The sequence below is a fragment of the Cygnus olor genome, chromosome 2 (assembly GCF_009769625.2).
Source record: "Cygnus olor isolate bCygOlo1 chromosome 2, bCygOlo1.pri.v2, whole genome shotgun sequence".
Classification (NCBI taxonomy): Eukaryota; Metazoa; Chordata; class Aves; order Anseriformes; family Anatidae; genus Cygnus; species Cygnus olor.
This window is the reverse complement of record NC_049170.1, coordinates 147,248,724-147,269,367: the sequence shown is the minus strand read 5'-3', so window position 1 is coordinate 147,269,367 and position 20,644 is coordinate 147,248,724. Positions and strand designations below refer to the sequence as shown.

Here is a 20,644-nt window from a genome sequence, read left to right as displayed (position 1 = left end):
TGAGGAAGCCGTGTTCGTCTTGATCAACCTTTCCAGTTTGTGTATAATTATACCAGTTTTATGTTATTTTATTCTTTGCAGTTGATAGGAGCTATGAAGAACTACAATGGCTGCTCACAATGGTTCAGAATGATCCCGTACCCTACATAAGGTTAGTGCGTAAATAAAGAGCCAGTTAGTTTTTACTAACTACTATGTAAATTCTTGGCCTGGACTTGCTAGAATCAATCAAATGCTTAGCTGATTAATACTTCTACACAACTGTTTTTCTCCTTGTTGGTCCTAAGTTGAAATGTGTTGTGATTTTTTTTTCAGCAGTTCACATCTCAAAAGTTCAAATACAGGGTTCTTAATCTCTGTTATTTTTTATGTTTTTATTTTTATGTTGTGCTCCTCTGAATGTCTGAAGTTAGAGATCATTTCCTAATCACAAATGATGTATACAAGTCTCATGTTGAGTATGGCACAAAAAGATTTTATGATATTTATCAAAGACAAAGGTTGAGACATGACGCACGTGATGCTTTGCCAGCAAGGAATGTAAAGCAATTGTTAGACTGTAGATGGGGTGAAAGGATAACATATGAAAGTACAGTGTAATTTCTAGTATTGCCTGCTTCAACTTCGTTTTCACCAGTGAGTGATCGGGTATTTTGGCACATTCATTACCCACTTTTGAACACCCAGATTTGTAAGCATTCTTTTTCTGCAGCACTTTGTTTTTATGACCACAATTACAACAGTGAGTTTCAATAATAGTGTTACTTTTACTCTCTCTTTAGCTGATTTCTTAAAAAGCTCATAGTTGCAAGATTGTTTTCTTTTTTCTGCTATTTTTAGTGAAAGTAGGTACAGTTAGAAGTCACTAAGGGAGATGTAGCTTCAGACTAGGAAGGAGATATTTCATTTGAGTCTTTTTAAAGAGGAGTGTGTTTACATTTTGGATAAAGTGTTACATGTAAGCCTCTTCTGAAAAGAAGAAGAAAAAAAGAAAAAAGTCAGTTTCTTGTCCCAAATGTGTAAGACTGCAAGGGGAAAGCTTTCTATACAGAGAAAATAGTTGTAATAAGCAATGGAACATACAATTATTCTCATTCATAAAATGTTTTCAAGTCCAGGTTTAAATAAAGAAAGTGGAAAAATGTATCTGCTTTCAGCTCAATGCATAAATACTGTAAGCAAACGTGATAAGTGTGGAATTTTTATATACCAGTGTAACTTAAGAGGTGACAGTGTTCCTTTCCAGAAGGATGTGCAGGTCACTAGTTTTGTTCCTGTCATTTTGCATCAGTCATAAACATTTTAAATTATTTTCAAATTCTTTGATGTCAGTTCGTAAGCTTATATGCCAGGCTAGCTCCTTGTTTGCAATTACAAAGTCAGCATGCAAAAAAGATTGCTGTTAAACCAAAGAGCATAATACAGCCTGCAATTTTGTATCTAACTGTTCAGAAATGATGATAATCGTTTCTAGTAATACACACTACAAATACTCGTTGTTGTTGCTCTTTACTTTTTAATCTTTAAATTATATTACTGGTGGTGAATCTGCATCTGTACATATTGTGTATTTGAAAAGTATAGTTCTATAAAAACATGGCAAATTGAGTAGACTTCTTATTCTTAGTCTATTTATTTGTATTTAATAACAAAATTTTAATTTATTTTTTAGGCATAAGATTCTGGATATGCTGACTAAGAATCCCCCTTTTACCAAGAACATGGAGTCCCCTTTATGTAATGAAGCTTTGGTAGATCAGCTTTGGAAACTGATGAATTCAGGTTGGTTTTTATTTCTTCTATATTGTAAGGTTTCTAGGACTTGAAAATTCAGTCTCTGAAGTTCCCTTTCACATACCTGCTGAACTTGCTTAGTGATGTACTAGTGGACTCCTTGTTTTTTGTTACTTCCTTTACTCCTGTAGTGTGCTTTGATACACTTTGGCATAAAATCATTCTTTGACCCAGATGTTCACATCAAACATTTTCCCAAATGATACTGTATGTTACCTTTTTCTTTACAGTTTGCTCTAAATTAGGCAGTCTCTTTGTCCTCTTCTATCCAACTCTGAGAATATGAGAGGATAACATTTGTATAGATAAACTTCTAAAAATCTCCAGTAAATTATTTTAAACCTAAGGCTTAATTTGCCTTGTATGATTAGGAAAGATCCTAATGAGAGGAGGGTTTGCATCTTTTACCATTGACCTGTTTTTCATTACTGAAGCAGTTTTATCCAGTCCTAACAAACTGCCCTTTAACATCTGGCACATTTCTGCAGATTACATGTAAACGTTTATATAGGTTTTTTAGGTCATTGAAAGCTGTCTGTTTTCTGTGTATCATTATTTTTAGTGTTTGAAAGTTTGCAGCAGCACTCCAGGGGCTGAAGCTGGGAGACTACTAGTAGTTCAGTTTTGCAGGATTTGCCAAGTGTCAGGCACAGAAAATAAACAATTTTGATGTTCCCATCAGAGAGTTTGTTTTTGCTTTTTCTTGAGAGAAGAGTGTGTGCAGTGTTACTTACAACCATTACTTCTTCTTGCAAGTAACAAATAGGGTATACATTCTTATTATGATTCATGGGGCTTTAAGGACTTAAATTTCTATGTATCAAGATGACATAATGTTTCAATTTATTTTCTGTAAGGCATAACCTTAGCATTCCAGGGTGCCCAGAAAGACATTTGTTAATGTGAGACAAGTTAGTAGCCAGGTTTCAAGCTGCATGATTCTGGAATCATGAGTTGCTTTCATTTAAAATAAGCAAGTAATAGAAAATGGATTCTGATGTATGTTTGTTTTTCTTTTGTGTTAATCTGCATTAAATTGATAACGCTTACAATTTGCAAGGATTGCAGAGAAATTCAGCAACCAGATGTATTTGAGCTTAGCTTTTTTGCTGGAAAAGGTATTGAGGTATTGAGTGAGAATTCATCATATTTTAAAAAACTTTAGTTTAAAACATTGAGTAAATTATTTATTAATACACTAGAATAGACTTGAAATTAGTATTTGTGAATGTGTCATTCTCCGGAGAGTATTTTAGTGTTAGAGATGTCCAGATTAATACTCATATCACTTTCTCCCAGCTGTTCATGAAATTTATCAGAGTTACTTGTAACTGGGTAAGTGTAGGTACAGCTAAACTTACACAAAATGCAGTTTAGTCCCATGAAATCTGGTATTTATAGGGACAGATCTTAAAATTTTATTTTATTGCTGTCTTGCGCAGCCCCATTAACATGGCAGTTGGCACATCTGTGTCTTGTTTACCAGATACAGCCCTATTCCTGCTGTGGAACAATATGTTCAATAAACTTGCAATCAGTCAAGAGCTGGGCTGAGTTAACATCAGAATCGCTATATTTGCAGCGTTGCACCAGATGTTAGATGTCTCTCTGTTGTGAATGGTGCCAAACACGCTTTGACTATTTGTGTATGAAGATGTAAAAGCAATACAGAGTTTGTAGTGAAAAATAAAATCAACGAAGCGGTGCTTTTTGTGCTACGTATCTCCAACTTGAATGCAAATTAAAGCATTGAGTATCCAGTGAAGTACATGACACAGTAGTCAGTAGACATCAAAAAGCCCATTTATGCGTTGCTGTTTTGTGCTGTCCATCAGGGTGGTTTCCAGAGGTTATAGATCTTAGTCATACTTAAGGCTCCTACTGAATTTCATAAAGTAAATAAGCAATTGTGACCAAATCCACTGATGTGGGAAGCCAGTTTGGTAAGAAAATGTTCTGTTTTACTTGTCCAATACTAAAACCTAAAGAGAAACTTAAAAAAATAAATAAAAGCATTCCATTTTTCCTTATTTTATTATAACTCGTAGTTTTCCAGTTAGGTATTGTACAGTTTATAATTTAAAACTTTAATTTAAAGCAGGATCTGACAGCTGAGTTTGAGTAAATAACTCCAGCTGAGGCTGGAGTAATGAGGGAAGTTGTCTTAGGCACAGCAGATATGTGCATACTTTGATGGATGCAGATTGGCTAAAACTATCTTATTTGTGGAGTAGGGAAGATTGTACCTCTGTATTAACAGTAATCTCTTTGGGACTTTAGGAACTTCACATGACTGGAGATTACGATGTGGAGCTGTAGACCTCTATTTCACACTTTTTGGCCTCAGCAGACCCTCGTGCTTACCGTTACCAGAGCTCGGACTCGTTCTTAATCTGAAGGAAAAGAAGGCTGTGCTTAATCCAACGATTATCCCTGAATCAGTGGTGAATAATCAGGAACCTGTGAATAGTACTAACAATCACGGACAGTCAGTAGGATTTCAGAACACCGTAAGCACAAACCATCTGCACACATCCCATTCAGCTGGCTCGGAGGCCTTGCATTGGTTACCTGTTTCATCTTGTGTCATGTTCAAGCTTCTCATGATTTACCTAAACTGTGTTTACACCTTGTTACTGTTTATTCCTTCCACTTGAAAAGCTGACACATACATTGCACATACCTCTTATGACTTTTTAACACCGTTTTGCATAGAGTATGGAAGCTTTTGACTTCTTTTTTTTCTAGTCTCGTCATTTGTATTCCTTATAAAACTTTATTTTTCCTGTATTTTTTATGAGACATGAAGTGGTTCACAGAAATGTTTGATGCTGTTATGAAATTTTCTTTAATTAGACTAAGAACATTGGTTATAGGCAAGATATGCGATTTTCCCAAACAAAACCTTTTATCAGTAATTTCATTACATTTAAAATGCATAGACGCACTTCTTTAATCAACTTTAAGAGATATGAAAGTTGGAACTTTAATGTCTTCATTGAACACTTCGATCTGACTTCTTAGTACTGTGCTCTGAAGGATTTGTAACAACTTCTGAAAAGTTGCGTATTCAGTTTGATATCTTCCAGGCTTCTGAGGCTTCAGCCCTAACACGCAATCCATTGTGTAGTTAGAAAATGGATCTGACAAGCTATTCAAGTTGTACATTTCTTCAGAATAGCTGCCACTGCTGCAAGACTAAGTCTTTTTGTTAGGCAAAGTTAATTACGAGGCAAAAAGCTCAATGTATATGGAAATAATAAGTTATTTTCTTAACAGATTGAAAAACTATTTCACTGAAACTGCTTAGGAGTATATCCTGAAAGAGAATGTGAACATGCGATTAGCATGTTTGGAACTACTCTTTCCACCCTTCTGAACAGGATTTTTTACTGTTACTGTTTCAATCCATAGATTATTTCTGAATCACTTTTATTTCAGAGAAATACCGAGAGTGCAAATTATCGCAGTACCTTGCAGGCTGTTTCCAGTAGGGGGAGAAAATGATGGTGGAGTCATGTCCGTAGAGCTACCCTACATATTCGCAGAGCATGTAGTAAATCCTGATTTGTTACACACAGACATCAGAATTAAATAACAGGAGACATTTTGTTGCCAGATTTTTAGGCTGCAGTTCAATGGACATCCAAAATTACTTCAGCAGTCGGTCTATCTTAATCAAAAATATCCTCTCAACTCTTCTTTTTCCTATACTGTCCTCTCCCTCGTGCTAGTACAGTTGTTGCTACATAATGAGTTGGATCAGGGGAGGATCTGGTTGAAAAATAGTTTTTTATGAACAGATATTTCCTGCTGAATCAGTTTCCTAGTTAGTTCATTGTGCAGTTATACAAATGCTTGTGGTGGCCCAGGACAGAAACTTGAGAAAGGGGAAGAGGCTGCTTCTGTTAGCAGCAGTGCTGCCTATAGCGTTAGTATAAGCCTCGATTCACATTTCATCCTTTGTGTCTTCTCCTCAGCCTCATCTCCATTCTCCTACGGCTTACTTTGCTTAGGTGATCTTTTTCACTGTAACACACCCAAAATTCAGGGAATCGAGTTTCCTCATAGAAAAACAAACCAGAAATACAAAACAAAGGAGCTCTCTTCCATCAGCCAAAGCTTAACCCAAAGCGTTTCACAACAGCAGTGTGTTGGGTTAAATAATAAGGATTAAAAGAGGGAAATGAATATTTGAGGATAAAAAAAAAATAATCATAACAGGTGATAGAATGCATCAGGCTAACTAGATTCTTTAAAGCAGTATATTCTGAGAGCACAAACGAGCTAAAATCAGTCTAATAGACTGCTTTGATGCTGAACATGCTAGGGATGGTGAGAGTCACCCATTTTATAAAATTCAATTTCAGTTGCTCAGGGCAAGAGTTTGTGGGGTTGGAACACCCTGTGTGTAATAGGGGAAGAGCAGTTGCAGTTGGGCAGTGTATGCTCTTTCGAGTCTATCATAAGGTTTTTATCTAGGTTTTAGTGCTTTATAATGCTTGCTGCAATGGGCACTCAATTTTCCATCCATATTTTGCATACTAGACTTGTTGGAACACCTGTCTCCTGTTTTAATGACTATTTGTGTAACTTATTAGACTCTCCTGCTATTTTTATATTCCTCTGATCCTGTTTCTGTTGTTAATCTAAACAGTAATGTACAAAACAGTTTAACTCTTTTATAAATATTGTTGTGATATCAAAAATAATACCAGGTTATAATCGCTCATTCTGACTTGTATTCAACAAAGAAAGCATTGGCTTTCAAAGCTAATTAAAAGAAGATTGAGCTAAATCGCATGCGTAGATCAGAGGCTATCACAGTTTTTCAACAGAGATTTGGAATGAGGAGAGTCTGAGAGGCACAGATTTATAGAAAGGCTATTCAGAGGCAGCAAATGTTGTTGCACACCAACAGTACCATGATTGTGAGGAGGGACAGAAAAGATGCCAATGCTAGATATGCAGAGGGAGCAGGAATAGAAGTAAAGAGAAACCATGTTTGTAGGAGAGGTTGGCACAAATCCATGCAGGGTTTTAGAAAATACTTCTTGCCAGAACTACAGGGAAAACTTTGTTCAAATCACCCACTTACTCAGAAGTGTTTTCAGCTATCAGGTCTCTCTTAGGCTGAAACATGGCTCTTGCTATCTTCTAATTTTGGTCTTTTAATGCTGCTTCAGGAGGATGATCATCTTATTAAGGAAACAGCATCCAGCATTTCTGGTCATCAGCAGGGGGTGAAGAGGAAGGCTGATATGCCACTCGGGTCTCCATTGGAGCCAGGGCAAATACTAGAGAAGAATGAAGACAGTAAAGTCAAACTCAAAATCAGAGTAAGAAATGGAAATTCAACTTGCACAATATGCAGAGTATTCGGAATAACAGCAATGGCTTCTGCTGACTTTCCTTAAAGCTGTGTTCAAACAAAAGACATGTTGTGTATGTGTGTACAGTAGTTGTTACGCTTACCTTGGCAAAATCATTTCCCATCAGATTCTTTATTGGCTGGCAAGAACTGAAGTTGACAGTTAATGTTCTTGTTCACACAGCTTCACGGTAAATTAGAAGGATAGACATTGACGCCTTTTAATTTTATTGAATTCTTATTCCTTTGCAGTGGTAGATATCACTTCCTTTCCCTCTCACCCCCAGTTTACTTCAAAAAAAAGAAAATTTTATGAAGTGATGTTCCTAAGAATTAATTATTAGCATCTGCTTATTTTTTTTTCCTGGCATCTTAGTTCTCAAACTCTCAAGAAGAGGAGGAGATCGATATGGACACGGTTCATGACAGTCAAGCCTTTATTTACCATCATTTGAATATGTTGGAGAGACCGTCAACACCAGGTATGAATAAATTTATTGGCAAATGATAATAGGAATTTTTCAACTGTTTCGGTTGTTGGTAAGAGTTAAATGTTAGCTGAATTCGAGGGAATGTGTAAAGGGTGCACAAGAACATTTCTTTAGCTTTCAGTGTATTTATAGATGATTGTGTACATGTGTGTTTTCATGCATATCTAAGTCAGGTAAGTATGCATGAGGCTTGTAACAATGAAAGGCTAAGGAATTAATAAAATAAAAAGTGAAATAGAATCTCATAAATGCTTGGGTGAAATTTATTTTGCAGTAGTTATGATTTAAAAAATAATAATTTTGAGGATTGTCTTAAAAAAAAGCAAGACTTCAAGTAAAAAAAAATCTTACGACTTGTAGCTTAACATCAGTAGTTCAAAAGAAACTTGCAAGCCTCAGAGATACTTAGAAGGGCTCTTTAAAGCTGAAGATACGGTTTCATTTCTGTACCTTTTTGCTATTGCTACTTCTCTTTGTCATAAAATATTGGACAAAATTACTTGTCAAAAAATGGTGTTCCTTAGAAACCTTAAGGCAGGCCTTAATAAATTAAATTAATTTAATATTTATAAATTGTGTATATAAACAATTTGACTAAACCTTCATTAATGAACTTTCACCTTCTTTTCTTACCTGTCCCAGGAAAGAAATGCAGTAGTCAGTCTTGGTTTCTGAAAATCTTCTGCCTATGTTTTTAACTTTAGTTCCCAAATGTACTGGTGGAGCTAAGGTGAGGTAGTGTGACTGTGGAACAAACCTTTTGCAACATCTTGGGTACACACCAAAAATGAGGTGTTAAGATTTTCAGATTGCAGTCCCTGCAGGGTGTAAAAGCCAAGTGTTTGGCCCCAGATGTTGGATTCAGGGTACTCTACCCTCTCGCTTGTTTTTCTGTTTTTATCCAGTGGTTGCCTAATGTCCAACACAAAAAAACCTTAACAGCAGCATCTGGAACATTGGTTTCCTGGGGTCTGAGCACTAGGTCCTTAGCTATGCTGACAAGTGACCTCATCTGCTTTCCCTGTGACCTGAGTGTTCCTGGCAGTTCGTGGCCCCGTTGAAGAGGAGGGCTGGTGGTTGTTCTGCTCCGAGTATCCTGCTGAGCCTGGTGCCTAGGGTGCTGGCCAGGGATGTGGAAGCTGTAGGTTCATACTCCCATAGGGCCTAGAACTTAGATTTTACTTCCTTGGCAGATGCTCTGGCCACTAAGGTTTGTTTTTTATGAATAAAAGGTAACTGCTGTCATTGCTCAGCTAACAAATTAAGTTCATATGGGGACACAAAACACAGGGAGGTCTGGTTTCTGGATTCCAGATGGCCTTTAGTTGATAAGTGCCTGTACAGCCAGCTCCACCAGGAGGGATTTTCTGTTAGGTATGGAGAATAGCAAACACACAACTTTTTCCCTAAATCATAGCCATCCCAGCAGAATGAAGGAGAAGGGGTTAAATGGGTTGCTCTCAAGAACTTAGGAGCCTAATTTTACAGAACCTTTACTTTTAACCTCTCAGAGCTGCTTTGACTTTTGTCCTTGGTGGTTACGGACAGCCGTCACATTTTCTGTTACGGCAAAGAATGATGCATCCAGGGCATGCAAGTGTGAAGCTGATCCACTGAGGATTAGTATTTATAAGTCTTACATGATATTTTGCAACAAATTTCTTTACTAGACTTACACACTCTACGGGATATAAAGTCATAAGCAAAACTCAGCCAAATACGTCACAAATAGGACTTACGGGACCCTCTGTCAGCCAGCTCTATGCTCGGGAATGCTCCGTGCTATAATTCAGAATGGGTGAAATCTGATCAGGAGGGGAGTAATGGCCAGTTGACTGCTGCATTTATAGATCTATGGCAGGCAGAAAAGCCTCAAGTGTCACTGAAGTGCTGAACCACCTTGTCACCTCTGCCAGTTAGGCCTTCAGGACACCGGAATACTGGCTCTTTCCAAGGTATCAAATGAGACAAATGCTGTTTTTTTCCACAGAATTCATTTTAAGTAATAAGCCTTTGAAAAGCATTACTTTGAAACATTTCAGATTAATTTCATTTTCTTTGGTTTGCGCACTTAGAAGCAGTTCCACTTCAGATACTCCTTGCTTCTAAAATTTCACCTGTTTCTTATTCGTGGCATTTTTCTTAGAAGAAGAGATGTATGAATTTCAGACTGAGTAAATAAAGGCAGTTCAGTGTTTAGGAAATAGCATACTTCTGAGGAAAAAATGGCAAACAGATGGGAGGAAAATAAAAGCATACGTAAATAAGATACAACACTTGTCTGTGAACAGTTTTACAGGGGGATCGCAGATAGTGTTTCCTGAGGACCCTTGAATTGTTTGCAGATGTGACAGAGGATGGATGCGCTTCAGTGAGCGATTATTGTGAAACAGATCGATACAGGTTCTGAAATGCTCTCAGGATCTCGTTACTAAATCTGTGAGATCCTGTATCTGCCTCGACTCTGTGATTTTTTTACTTGGAAGGCAGCGAGCTCTTAGTCCATACTTAGTTTTCCTCTCACAGCTGTGGGTTATGTCCCCACATGTCACATGAAGTGTTAGGTCATCAGCCAAGCACAGCCTGTGAACAGCAGCTGCAAGGAGGAAGTTCGTGTTGGCTCTAAACGCTGCTCTATCTGCGTATTCTGTTTTTTACACGCCCCGTACCCCTCTCCTCCCCGAATGATAATTTGGATTTGTTCAAGTTGATATAACCCCTGTAAAGCCAGAAAAATATTATTTTCCTTTAAAAGCATTTTCTCTGTGGGCTTCTGCTCATGGATATGAAAGGTTAGGGGTTAGACATGCTGCAAGGGTGATTAAAAAGCCTTGCACTTCAAGTCTTTCAGGATTACAGGTTTCAGTACAGTTTACAGCACCTTTGTTCGTATAGAAAATGGTTTTAATCCTACTAAAGCATCCTGCCTACGATAATAGAATTGTGGACTCTGATAGTTAGAATGGATTCGAAGTATTTTGCAAGAAGTTTTTAAAACAAAACAGCATTCTTCAGGCAATTCACAATTTCAGTTGTTTTGATTATTCTCTACGTACCAGAACCATGCTAGCCACTTTTGAACCTCTAAAGCTTTGCAAGGTCATGTTTCTAAAATGAAAACAGATTCTTATTTGCTACTAAATCATCAAAAATAGTAGCAGTGCTCCCTGCTCTGTTTTAAGATCAAAAGAATTTCAAGATTAGGTTTCATGTATGCAGTAGGTTTAATGTCTTGTTGCAGGCTGTAAGGTGACTCATGCATTGTTGACTTCTGTGAAATTAGATTAAGATGATACAGTTCTTTATTTACTGAGTATTTCACTCATCTCAAAGTGCAGTGCTACTTCCAAATGCTGTGAGTACAGTAGTAAATAGGCGATGTTCTCTTCATGCACTGGCAGCCCTTTTTCTGACTGCATTCAGCAGCAGTGTGGTTTGACAGCACATCCTCAGCATTCAGAGCTCAGGTCAGAAAAACCCTTTGACCATTTTATTAATTCATTCGGTGTTTTCCAGAATAATCACACTTGAAGTTCCCACTCTGTTTACCATGTAGATATATACGTGAAACTTTGAAGATGTAGGCCACAGTCATACAGATTGTTTGGATTGTGGTCCTGCTGTCCGAAGCTTCAGGAAATAATGGTTTAGCTGGATTTGATTTTTCCTGGAATAATTTGAATAGAGCAAATTCTGCTGTAAAGTGTAGAGGGAAACTACTTCAGTGACTACCTACTGTTGGAAGTGTATTGTTTAAATGTACGAGCCTGTGGTGCACATCACCATGTGTCAAATAGAGTAGTTAATAGGAATTCAGTCTGAACAGTAGAAATAGTCCAATCCTCTGCAGCTCAGCTAAGTTATCCAAGTTAGCTACATGAATACCTTTACCTTAAAATTCAACCACTAGTCAGTGGCTTCCTATCAAGAAGGGGTTACATAAACATCAGAATTACAAATAAGTAAATAAACTTTACTTCTTGGATAAAAAGACAACACTGACAAACAATGATTGATTTTTTGCTTTACTTTTTAGAGAGAAAAAAAGCAATTATAACTGTTTTGTTAGAATACCCTTAATAACATGAATATTATCAAACACTTATATTGACTTTATTACCTAAAATATAACTGCTTCCAATCTGGTAACTTACCAGTTTTTAGGTTCTCTAGCTAATTTTGCCTCACTGAAATATCTGTGATTAATTTTGTGCTTCATAAGGCAGGGTGTTTTCAAGAGCTTTATCCTAAAACCCATGAAAGCAGCTTTAATAGAAACAAGCCCTGTAAGATAAAGTGACAACGTAAATGAGAATTGCATCAGTGTGTGGCTGCAGTGCATCAGCTACATTATTTCATAAAAACAAGGTAATGTTGGAGCTGTGACTGGTCAGTTGTTTTCTTAGAAACACTCTCAAACCCAGAAGATGGGTAAGGCTGTCAGCTAAATATTCGAGTGAACTACCTATGAGCTGTTAGAGGCACAAAGTATTCTGAATTTACTTACTGATAGAAATGCAGTTTTTCTCTTGAAAGTTTTCTGCAGTATTAGGCTAAGTATGGTAAAAACATAACCAGAGTCAAGCTATTTGTTAATGTAAGGACAAATATAGTTTTATTTTTTTTAAAGTCAAATGAGGAAATTAATAAAACAATTACCAGTTACAAAAATATTTTAGTTAAATCACGAGCTTGTCTTTATAATGCTTAAGTGGAGTCTATCCTTTTTGTTATAGGCATAAGGAATTATCTGTCTGGTTATAAATCCAACTAAAAATTGTATGAAGTCAAATGAATCTGTAAACTGGAACTAGTTAAAAATTTTTATATTGGAGCCTATTTAATGAATCGTGTTTAGCACAAACTCAGAAAACTTTTTTTAACTAAGCCTAACCTTCTCAATCTTAAACTGTAAGTTTTACAGTATGGTCATTAAAAGAACACTCTACTAGACAGAAAGTTGGTAACTTTTTTTCAGAGATGCACAAATTGAAAATTTTGCTTCTTAAGACAAAATGACAAAACACTTGCAGCCTAGAAGTTTGGGATATTTACACTTGGTCATTTCTGTGTGCGCTTCATTGATGATTCAAGGGATGCATAAACACAACATTAAATTAAAACACTGTGTGTCAGATGTTTCCGGGGCAATACTAAACAAGGAAAGTAGAAATGAGGAAAAACAAAATACTTGTCAAAACAGTTTTCAAGATCTTTTCAGCATTTTTAGTCTTAGCTCTTTAGAAAAAATGCTTGCCAGAGCTGCAGTCCAACTGCTAGTCTTAGTGAGTACATGATTTTTCTCATTAGCAAGCTTTCTTTGGGTTCTGGGAGAGACTTAGTAAGTGCTAGCGTGCTCATGTTGATGTCACCTTCTTCCCAAAGGTGGTCGGTGTCAGGTTGTGGAACACCAGCCTGTCCTCAGCCAAAACACTGGACCCAGGGGCCTTACCCTTTGCTGTGATTTGTGAAGTTCGTTTTTTCCTCTGTGACATTTGAATAAATCAGGGTGTCAAGGGGGGGTCATTTTTAACAAGTGTCGATTTGGAAAAGTTGTATTTAAGCCAGTGGTTTTAAATAGATTGTAAATGCAAAGAAACAGAGACTGTAAGTCTGTGGTGTCCCACCCTCTTCACACAAATTCAGAAGTACAGGAGAGACCGTTAGGAAGATCTAATGAAAGCTTGTTAGCATGTTAAAGTCTCAAGTTACATTTTACCAAATTGTAAAGGTTCAATACGAAATAATATAGTTAAAAAAAAACTTTACACAACAATATTGTTCACTGTTTGTGCACCGATGATCCTTAAAAATAAAAAATAAAAAACCTTGCCCTAACATAATTGATGAACAGGATGTTGTAATTATCTGACCGCAATTTATATTCATGTCAAAAAACATCACTTAAAGCCTATCAAGATCTAAAACCCTTTCATTCTAAAACTAAACCATGAGATCTGTGTTTTTATCTTCTATTCTCCCTCATGGTATCTCCAGCATTTGTGTAGTTCCATGTGACAAGGTGTATACAAAGTTTATGGTCGTTCCCCCGGGGGATAGTAATCCTCTCTGGTTTGAAGCAACTACCCAGCCCAGCTAGCTGGAACACTGAGAAGCCAATAATTACATTGGAATATGCACAGCCAAAACAGAAGGAGATCCAAATGGACAGACACATGGATGTGCGTTTTCTTCCAAGAAATGCTACTAACCACTTCAGAAGTGAGCTCGTGGGCTTGCCCTCTCCTTATTGTGCATCTCTATTATTTGAGAAACCCGGGTTCCCATCCTGCTGCCTGTGCCAGGAGGAAGTGGGCTCCCTGCAGGAAGAGGGAATGCTTTGTGCCTCCTTGCAGCGGTCTCCCCCCCGTTGATACGAGAATGGTATTAATGCCCTTTAAAGCAGCTCCTCTTCAGCTTTGCTTTCCTACTTTGGCAGGTTCCTAGCATGGGCTTTGAATAGATATTTAATTTAAAAGAAATCAAAAAAAAATGAAGAAAGTGTTCTGCAAGTTTAAAGGTAGTTTCATTACAGAGTGAATTTGACAGGTACGCATCTGTAAAATCTTTTTATCGAGCTTTTTACAGGTCTGTCCGTTTTACAGACAGAGTTCAGTAGTCTGCGTACATCCACTCTGAGCCATCATCTGGGGCTGATGTATTTCATTCCTGATTTCAAAGCACTCTTTAAACGTAGGAAGATGTTTTCTGGGTAGCTGATGTTTTTCAATTAAGAAAAAAAAAGAAGCACAACAAATTTTGGTCCTCATTGATCTCTGAAGAAAATGTACGTGTACTTACTACTGGCTCAGGAAAAGCAGATTTCTGTAACAGTACTTTTTGTTACTGACATTTGTACCATATTACCAATGCTGATTGCTTCCTTAAGTGTCAGTAGCCCCCAAGCCACAGTTGGATCAGATTTCCCTCCTTTCCGAAGGATCTCCCTGCCTTTTTCCGGTTTCCAGGTGTTCATCACCACCCCTTCAGTCCCGTTGGCTTAAAGGGCTGTTGTATATGTTCCTACTCTTGCTCAAGTTAATATTTTACCTAAGGGCTTTAAATACAATTTTTCTATAACCTAGCTGAAATAAGTTATGAAACGATAATGCAGGCTGTTTCTTAGCAGAGCTGGTAGTGCAGTAAACAGCAGAAAGTTTGCACAAGTACCAGCACAACGTGTCAGGAGGGTCTCTTTGCATCCTTGGTGTCCACTGGCACTTGGCACTAGAACTACTGCTACATCAGAGAGACAGGTTTAGGTTCAGGTAGGAGCTCCTTAACAGAAATATAATTAGAAATAGTTAAATTGTGAAGCAGACTTTTTGTATCAGTACAGTATGTTTGCATTTTGCTTGCTGTCTGCATTGTTGAGAACTGCTCCAGGTAGCAGCGTAAAAAAGGTTTTAGTAACTGCATTAAAGTCAGCAAGCAGAAGTTCGAATTTGTGTGCATACCTCATATCTGCCATAATACCCTTCAAAAAGTACAGTCAGTGCAAGTTCTAACAATAAATCTTTGCGTCAATAATATGCAATTACTGCATCATTCTTACGAATGCGAAATTAAAGCTGTCTGAAAAATGTTTCCATATTAATTTTAGGTCTATAGGAAGCTTGTACCCTAGTCTGACCTCCATAACATGAGTAGAATGCTATATTGTGCCATATTCAGATGTTGTGGAAAGCTTAAACACATTTCTAGAAAGACACAACCTGTTTTTTTGTTTTGTTTTGTTTTTTTAAGACTTCAAACAGTAGAGATTCTGCCGTGTCACATAAAAAATCACTGATTATCCTTACGGCATAAAATGTTTTATATTTCTATTTTGAATTTTAAATGCTGCTCACAGATGTAGATTTTTTTTCCACCTCTGTTCAAAAAACAAACATACAGCTGTACTGTGTAAAAACTTTCCCGTGTGTGTACTTGATTGAATCCATTCTTAATCTTTGGATAAAGCTAGAAAGACTGCATGGAAATCTTTCTCAGTGCTTGCCATAATACAGTGAGTTGGCTCTTCAGACTTCCAGGATTAAAGTATTACCACAGAAGAATCATTCTTGCTCTTAAAGTAAGATATAAAAAAAAAAAAGAGAGAGAGAGAAGCACTGGAAAAAAAAAAAGTGTTTGCAAATATACAGGAAAAAGGCAATTATAAAGTATGTAATAATTACCTATTATTGACCTGGGATATTTTATCTGAAAACTGTAGGGACAAAGAAAGAAAAAAATTACTCAAGGGAAGAAAATCTACTTATGTAAAAGTGTTAAAGGAGTAGTATCCTTCAAAAGTCTGATGGTGCTTTTACACATACGTAGTAGTTAAAGCACGTACATGCAATGTGAATGATTTGATTCAAATTCTACCTAAAGGAATTCAAGCCTTCCCACCTTCCAAGTGTTTCCCCTAATTGACTATATTATTCTTATATTATTTCCCCTTAGTTCCTACTATTGAAGCTATTGCAGTTTGTGTGAAATAATGAAATACCAAATATTCTGAAAAGAGAAGGAGGAAGGGGCTCAGGAAGTGAGAAGCCATGGATCAAATTTTTTCTACTCCAATTCAGTTATTGAGTTTACTTCACATATAAGTAGTTCTAGTGTATTTGTGAAATACACACTAATAGAGTTGGTGTAATTGTCTTTATTGGAATAATTGTTTAAGAACAAAACTTCGTATAATCTTTCAAGTAGGTGAAACTGATTGTAAGGTCCAATTCTGAAATATCAATTTAATTCTGCTGTTCAGTATCAAAAAGGTTGATATGCTCTTGCAGGGAACTTTCTGTAGTTCCTGACTAAAAGGAGTTCACACCCCAGAACTGCTCTTTAATGTATGTCAGTGTGTACTTTATGTCGTGGTTTTCATGAGCAGTTAAATTTTAATTACTCATGGTATGGTGACCTTCTTACAGTGTTTAAAATGTAATTTCTGGAAGCCAGTATAACTTGTAGTTGCTTAGCTCTTTGCAATTCCTAATGATCTGGGATACATTTGTAGTTCTGAGGGAGGAAGGAGTTACCTCTACAGAGCTGTCAGTACTATAGGAACATTAATGGCATGTTCAGAACCTTCTCTGAAAAAGCAGGAAACTAACGGCATCAGTATAGTAATGGATTCTGTTTGCATATTGAAATGATAAAGTAGGTCTGAACTAACAATTCAGAAAGTGCTGTAAGTTAAATATTTGTTAATCCCATTTTATCGATTTCTTTTAGGTAAAGAACAATCTTCAGGAGAGGTGAACATGCACCCTGTCTCAGCAGCTCCACTCTCTGTGTTTAGTAAGGAATCAAACTCCTCGAAACATAGTGATCACCATCACCATCACCACCACGAGCACAAGAAAAAGAAGAAGAAACACAAGCATAAGCATAAGCATAAACATAAACACGATAATAAAGAAAAAGAAAAGGATCCCTTTGCTTTCTCCAACAGTCCAGCCAGTGCACGATCAATCCGCTCCCCGTCACTTTCAGACTGATACCGATGGCTTCTCTGGAGTTCCACTTGCAATATTCTCTGAATACTTAGAAGGATGTATATAACTATAGCTTCTATCTTTTTTTATGGAAATAGGAATATGTGCATTGCCTCAGCAATTCAGAAGCTCTGCCACCACCCTCATTTGAAGCCTTCTATTTGCATATGCAGTTGTTGACATAATCTGATTCAAAAAATATGTTTTATGATTCTGAGTCATTTTGTATTTCACTGTTCTCCACACCTCCCACTCTTTTTTCCATTTTAAACAAAGAAAACAGCCCTTTATGTAAGGGCCCCATGTCCACTGGCAACCCCCTGCACATCATGCTGACCATGTGTACTGCCAGAATCAATTATGTTTTAATCCTTTGAAGAATGTTATGAGGCAGAGTATGTTTTAAACAGAAGCCAATTGCCAGACCTTTGGTGAAGTGCTGTTTCCAGACTAGTATTGTATAACCAAACATAGACCTCCTGAGAAGACAAGGTTTTTCTGTAGTCTTCAACTGAGTTGTTTCTTGCTTTAACCGTTGCAATGTAACGCCAGAATTTTAAGAACATTACATAGAACATTTGCCTTTCTCAGATACTAAAACACTTGAAAAAAAGTCTGAGCTGCTTTTAAGCTGCAGGTATTTATTATGGACATGACCATTTGAATATAATGACATTCTGCAATTATGTTTTTGTAATTTTAGCAAAATGCTTAATGCATGTTTTGTCCTGTAATGAGGCTTTTAAAAATCCAATAAAGTTTGCAAATTATTTTGACAAAGGCAGATTTTTTTTCTTCAAGCTTGACATTGGAATATGCTTGTGAAAGATGTCTTTGTTAAAATGAAAGAAATATTTTTGAAAGCTTAAGAATTAAAAGATTAAAGTATATGTATTTTGTCCTGCTGAAGGATGTTTTCTTGGAAGCATTCTATACTTCATGGGTTCACAAGATTCATGGATTCACAAGAACACATTATTAGGTTAACCTAGGTCTGGGACTTTAAATGATGGATACATTCAAATCTCTTCAGCTGTGTTTTATGCAGTGTGCTATTCCCACTCAGCAAATGTTTTATTTAAAAACTACAAGTTTTTAGAAGTTTTGCTAATAGAGATAAATCATCTCTGCCCCTTTTTATGTGTTTTCTTTCTTTGTTTATAGAGGCAGGGGTTTTTACTAGTTGACTGCTGTTGCCCAGGGTTCATACTGCATTTGGTTTCTACAAGATGGTTGGTTTGGGGTTAAGTATTTTCTCTAGAATTTTTCCCAAATTCCTGTGAGAGACTGGTTCTCCTTCTAGGGCAAAGAGAGAACTCGACAGGGACCCGTGAAGATTTTTTAAAGCCATATTCTGTTTCATGAAAGTTAATAAATGCTTTTATATTGTATACCTGCTGTTGAATCGTGTAGTTCTTGTAATAACAAGTTTTCTGTAGAACTGGAAGTTGACAGATGCATTTTGTATTGGACATACACTGATTTGTTATCCAAACACTATATCCCGTTAGTACTGTGAGAATCATTTTGCTAATTACTGTATTCAGAGCATGTGTTAAAATATGTTGGGGCTGGATTCGGGCATGGTGAAGCTGGGCAGCATCGCAGCCTTTCTCCTTGCATGATGCGGTGGCCGCTTGCTACCCTGCGAGTAGCCCTTCACGTCTGGGGCAGCCCACCTTGGCGTCACTTGTGTCCTCTGTAGCCTGCCGAGGCTGCACGTCCCTGCAATCTCGATGAAGTAAATGCAACAGGAAAAACACCAAGCACAGGCAGAACGAGGGACTGAGCCTGTTTAGGGCAGGCTAACAATGCGCACAGTTCAGCTTACCGCCTCCCTCCGGCCAGAGAGCTGTTATGTTAGCATCGTGAATTGTGAATCGTGGGGAGAGGTTCAGGAGGCCGTAGTAATAGCTCGATGGAAATATTTTTAGATGTTTTTCCCTTGGCTAAGGAGTGAGGTAACAGTGCCAAAGGTGTTTGTGGGAGTCCTGGGCTAATAAGCAATGAAAGCTGGCATTGTTTGGCAGAGCGAAGGCAGATGCATTTATGTTTTAAAAATGAGGTCATGGATAATTTAGGCTGGTGTTTCTACTTTCGGAGGCATGGATTTACACTCCTATGCTGTGGGGAAATGTATTGTTTAGTGATACAGGCACAGAACTGAGACAGAGCCGCAGCAGTAATTCTCGCGTCATTTATTTGGCTGTGTGACTCGAAGTGAATTATTTCATACGGTATGGAAATGTGGTGAAGACACAGTTACCAGAAAATTAGAGGGGAAAAAACTAAAGGGACTTTTTTCCAGTGCAGTTTATGAGGTTATGTCATGGTCCTGATTCAGCTTATCCATTGATGTGTTTGATGGGATACAAAATAGGTTTGAATTCAGGGTGTTGTGCTCGATGGACAGGAGTGCTCGCATGCTGGTAGGTACGACCAGAGGTCAGGATAGTTCGGCAGGTTGCACAGGTCACCCTGCAACAGCAAGTTAAAATGAATTCATCAGGAGTGGATATGAAATACCGAGCAATTGGATACTATTGCAAAAAGCAAATCTCACCTGAGGATTAACAGGATTTTATATAAAACATGGCAATAATTATTTTATCAAGTGCCAATGATTTTGAGCAGCAGTCTTGAAGAAACAGGTGGGCAAATTCCCCCAAACGGAACCAACAGGTAGCACTGTGTATAAGAAGAAAAGAAAGGGAACCGAGTAATGGTCTAGAGAATAAAAGTCTGAGGAAGGAACTCTCCTGTCTAATACCTAAAAGACTGCTTAAAAAAGAAGAAGAAAAAAAAATGTACCTGCTGTTCTTGGTATTTCCTCTGGGAAGGAAAGGATTAGCTTTATTTGTGAGAAAAAGAATTTTTGCAGAATGATGAAGTTAAGATGGAAGATAAACACACACCTCACAGTGAAGTGAAACTCTTCTTGTAGGCTTTTGAGCCATAAATTGGCAAGTATTTGTTGGGGATGTTTAGGGGATGCTTTGCCTTGGCGCAGTGCAGGCCTTTGCGTTAAGATACCTTGTCGTTACAGTTTGTCTGGATGGTTTCTTAGATCTTCCATTTTTCAGACAACAAAATTAATGTATTGACTCCTTGGATGTGATGGGGACTTACGGATGGCTTAGGAAGCAGTGGTCTTTGCCTGTCTTTACCTGCAGTCTTACTGATTGCAGCTCAGCGTGGGTTTTTCTTCTATTTAAAAACAGACTGTTTCAAAGTTATAACATTATGCCAATTCCATTTAAAACTTTCATTTGGATGGTGATGAACTTTTCATCCTCCCACCTTCAAACCTGATAGGTTGGCTGTAACCTCTATGGTTTATCTGGGTCTGAGTTCTGATTTTCAGTTCAAGCTCCTGGTTTGTAGCTTGCTTTTCTTGAAACAAAAGCAGAAGTGCTTGATGTAGGTGGGTGGCATCTGAACACTGAAAGAATACACATGACACATATAAAATAAAAACGTGCAGAAGAATTTCTTTTGAT

At 37.4% G+C, this 20,644-nt stretch overlaps 1 protein-coding gene across 2 annotated transcripts in view; it reads left to right on the top strand.

The window, feature by feature from the left end:
• TAF2 (TATA-box binding protein associated factor 2) overlaps positions 1-18,535 on the top strand; it is a 57,308-nt gene extending 38,773 nt beyond the window's left edge. Inside the window, exons 21-26 of one of the 2 annotated variants that reach the window (XM_040546958.1) lie at positions 82-151; positions 1,673-1,782; positions 4,075-4,304; positions 6,981-7,133; positions 7,542-7,647; positions 16,882-18,535. In XM_040546958.1, coding sequence (XP_040402892.1) covers positions 82-151; positions 1,673-1,782; positions 4,075-4,304; positions 6,981-7,133; positions 7,542-7,647; positions 16,882-17,147 — 935 coding nt within the window. In that variant the 3' untranslated portion in view covers positions 17,148-18,535. The remainder of the gene's footprint in view (positions 1-81; positions 152-1,672; positions 1,783-4,074; positions 4,305-6,980; positions 7,134-7,541; positions 7,648-16,881) is intronic. The other variant, XM_040546959.1, reaches the window with a different exon arrangement.
• Positions 18,536-20,644: the final 2,109 nt, after the last annotated feature.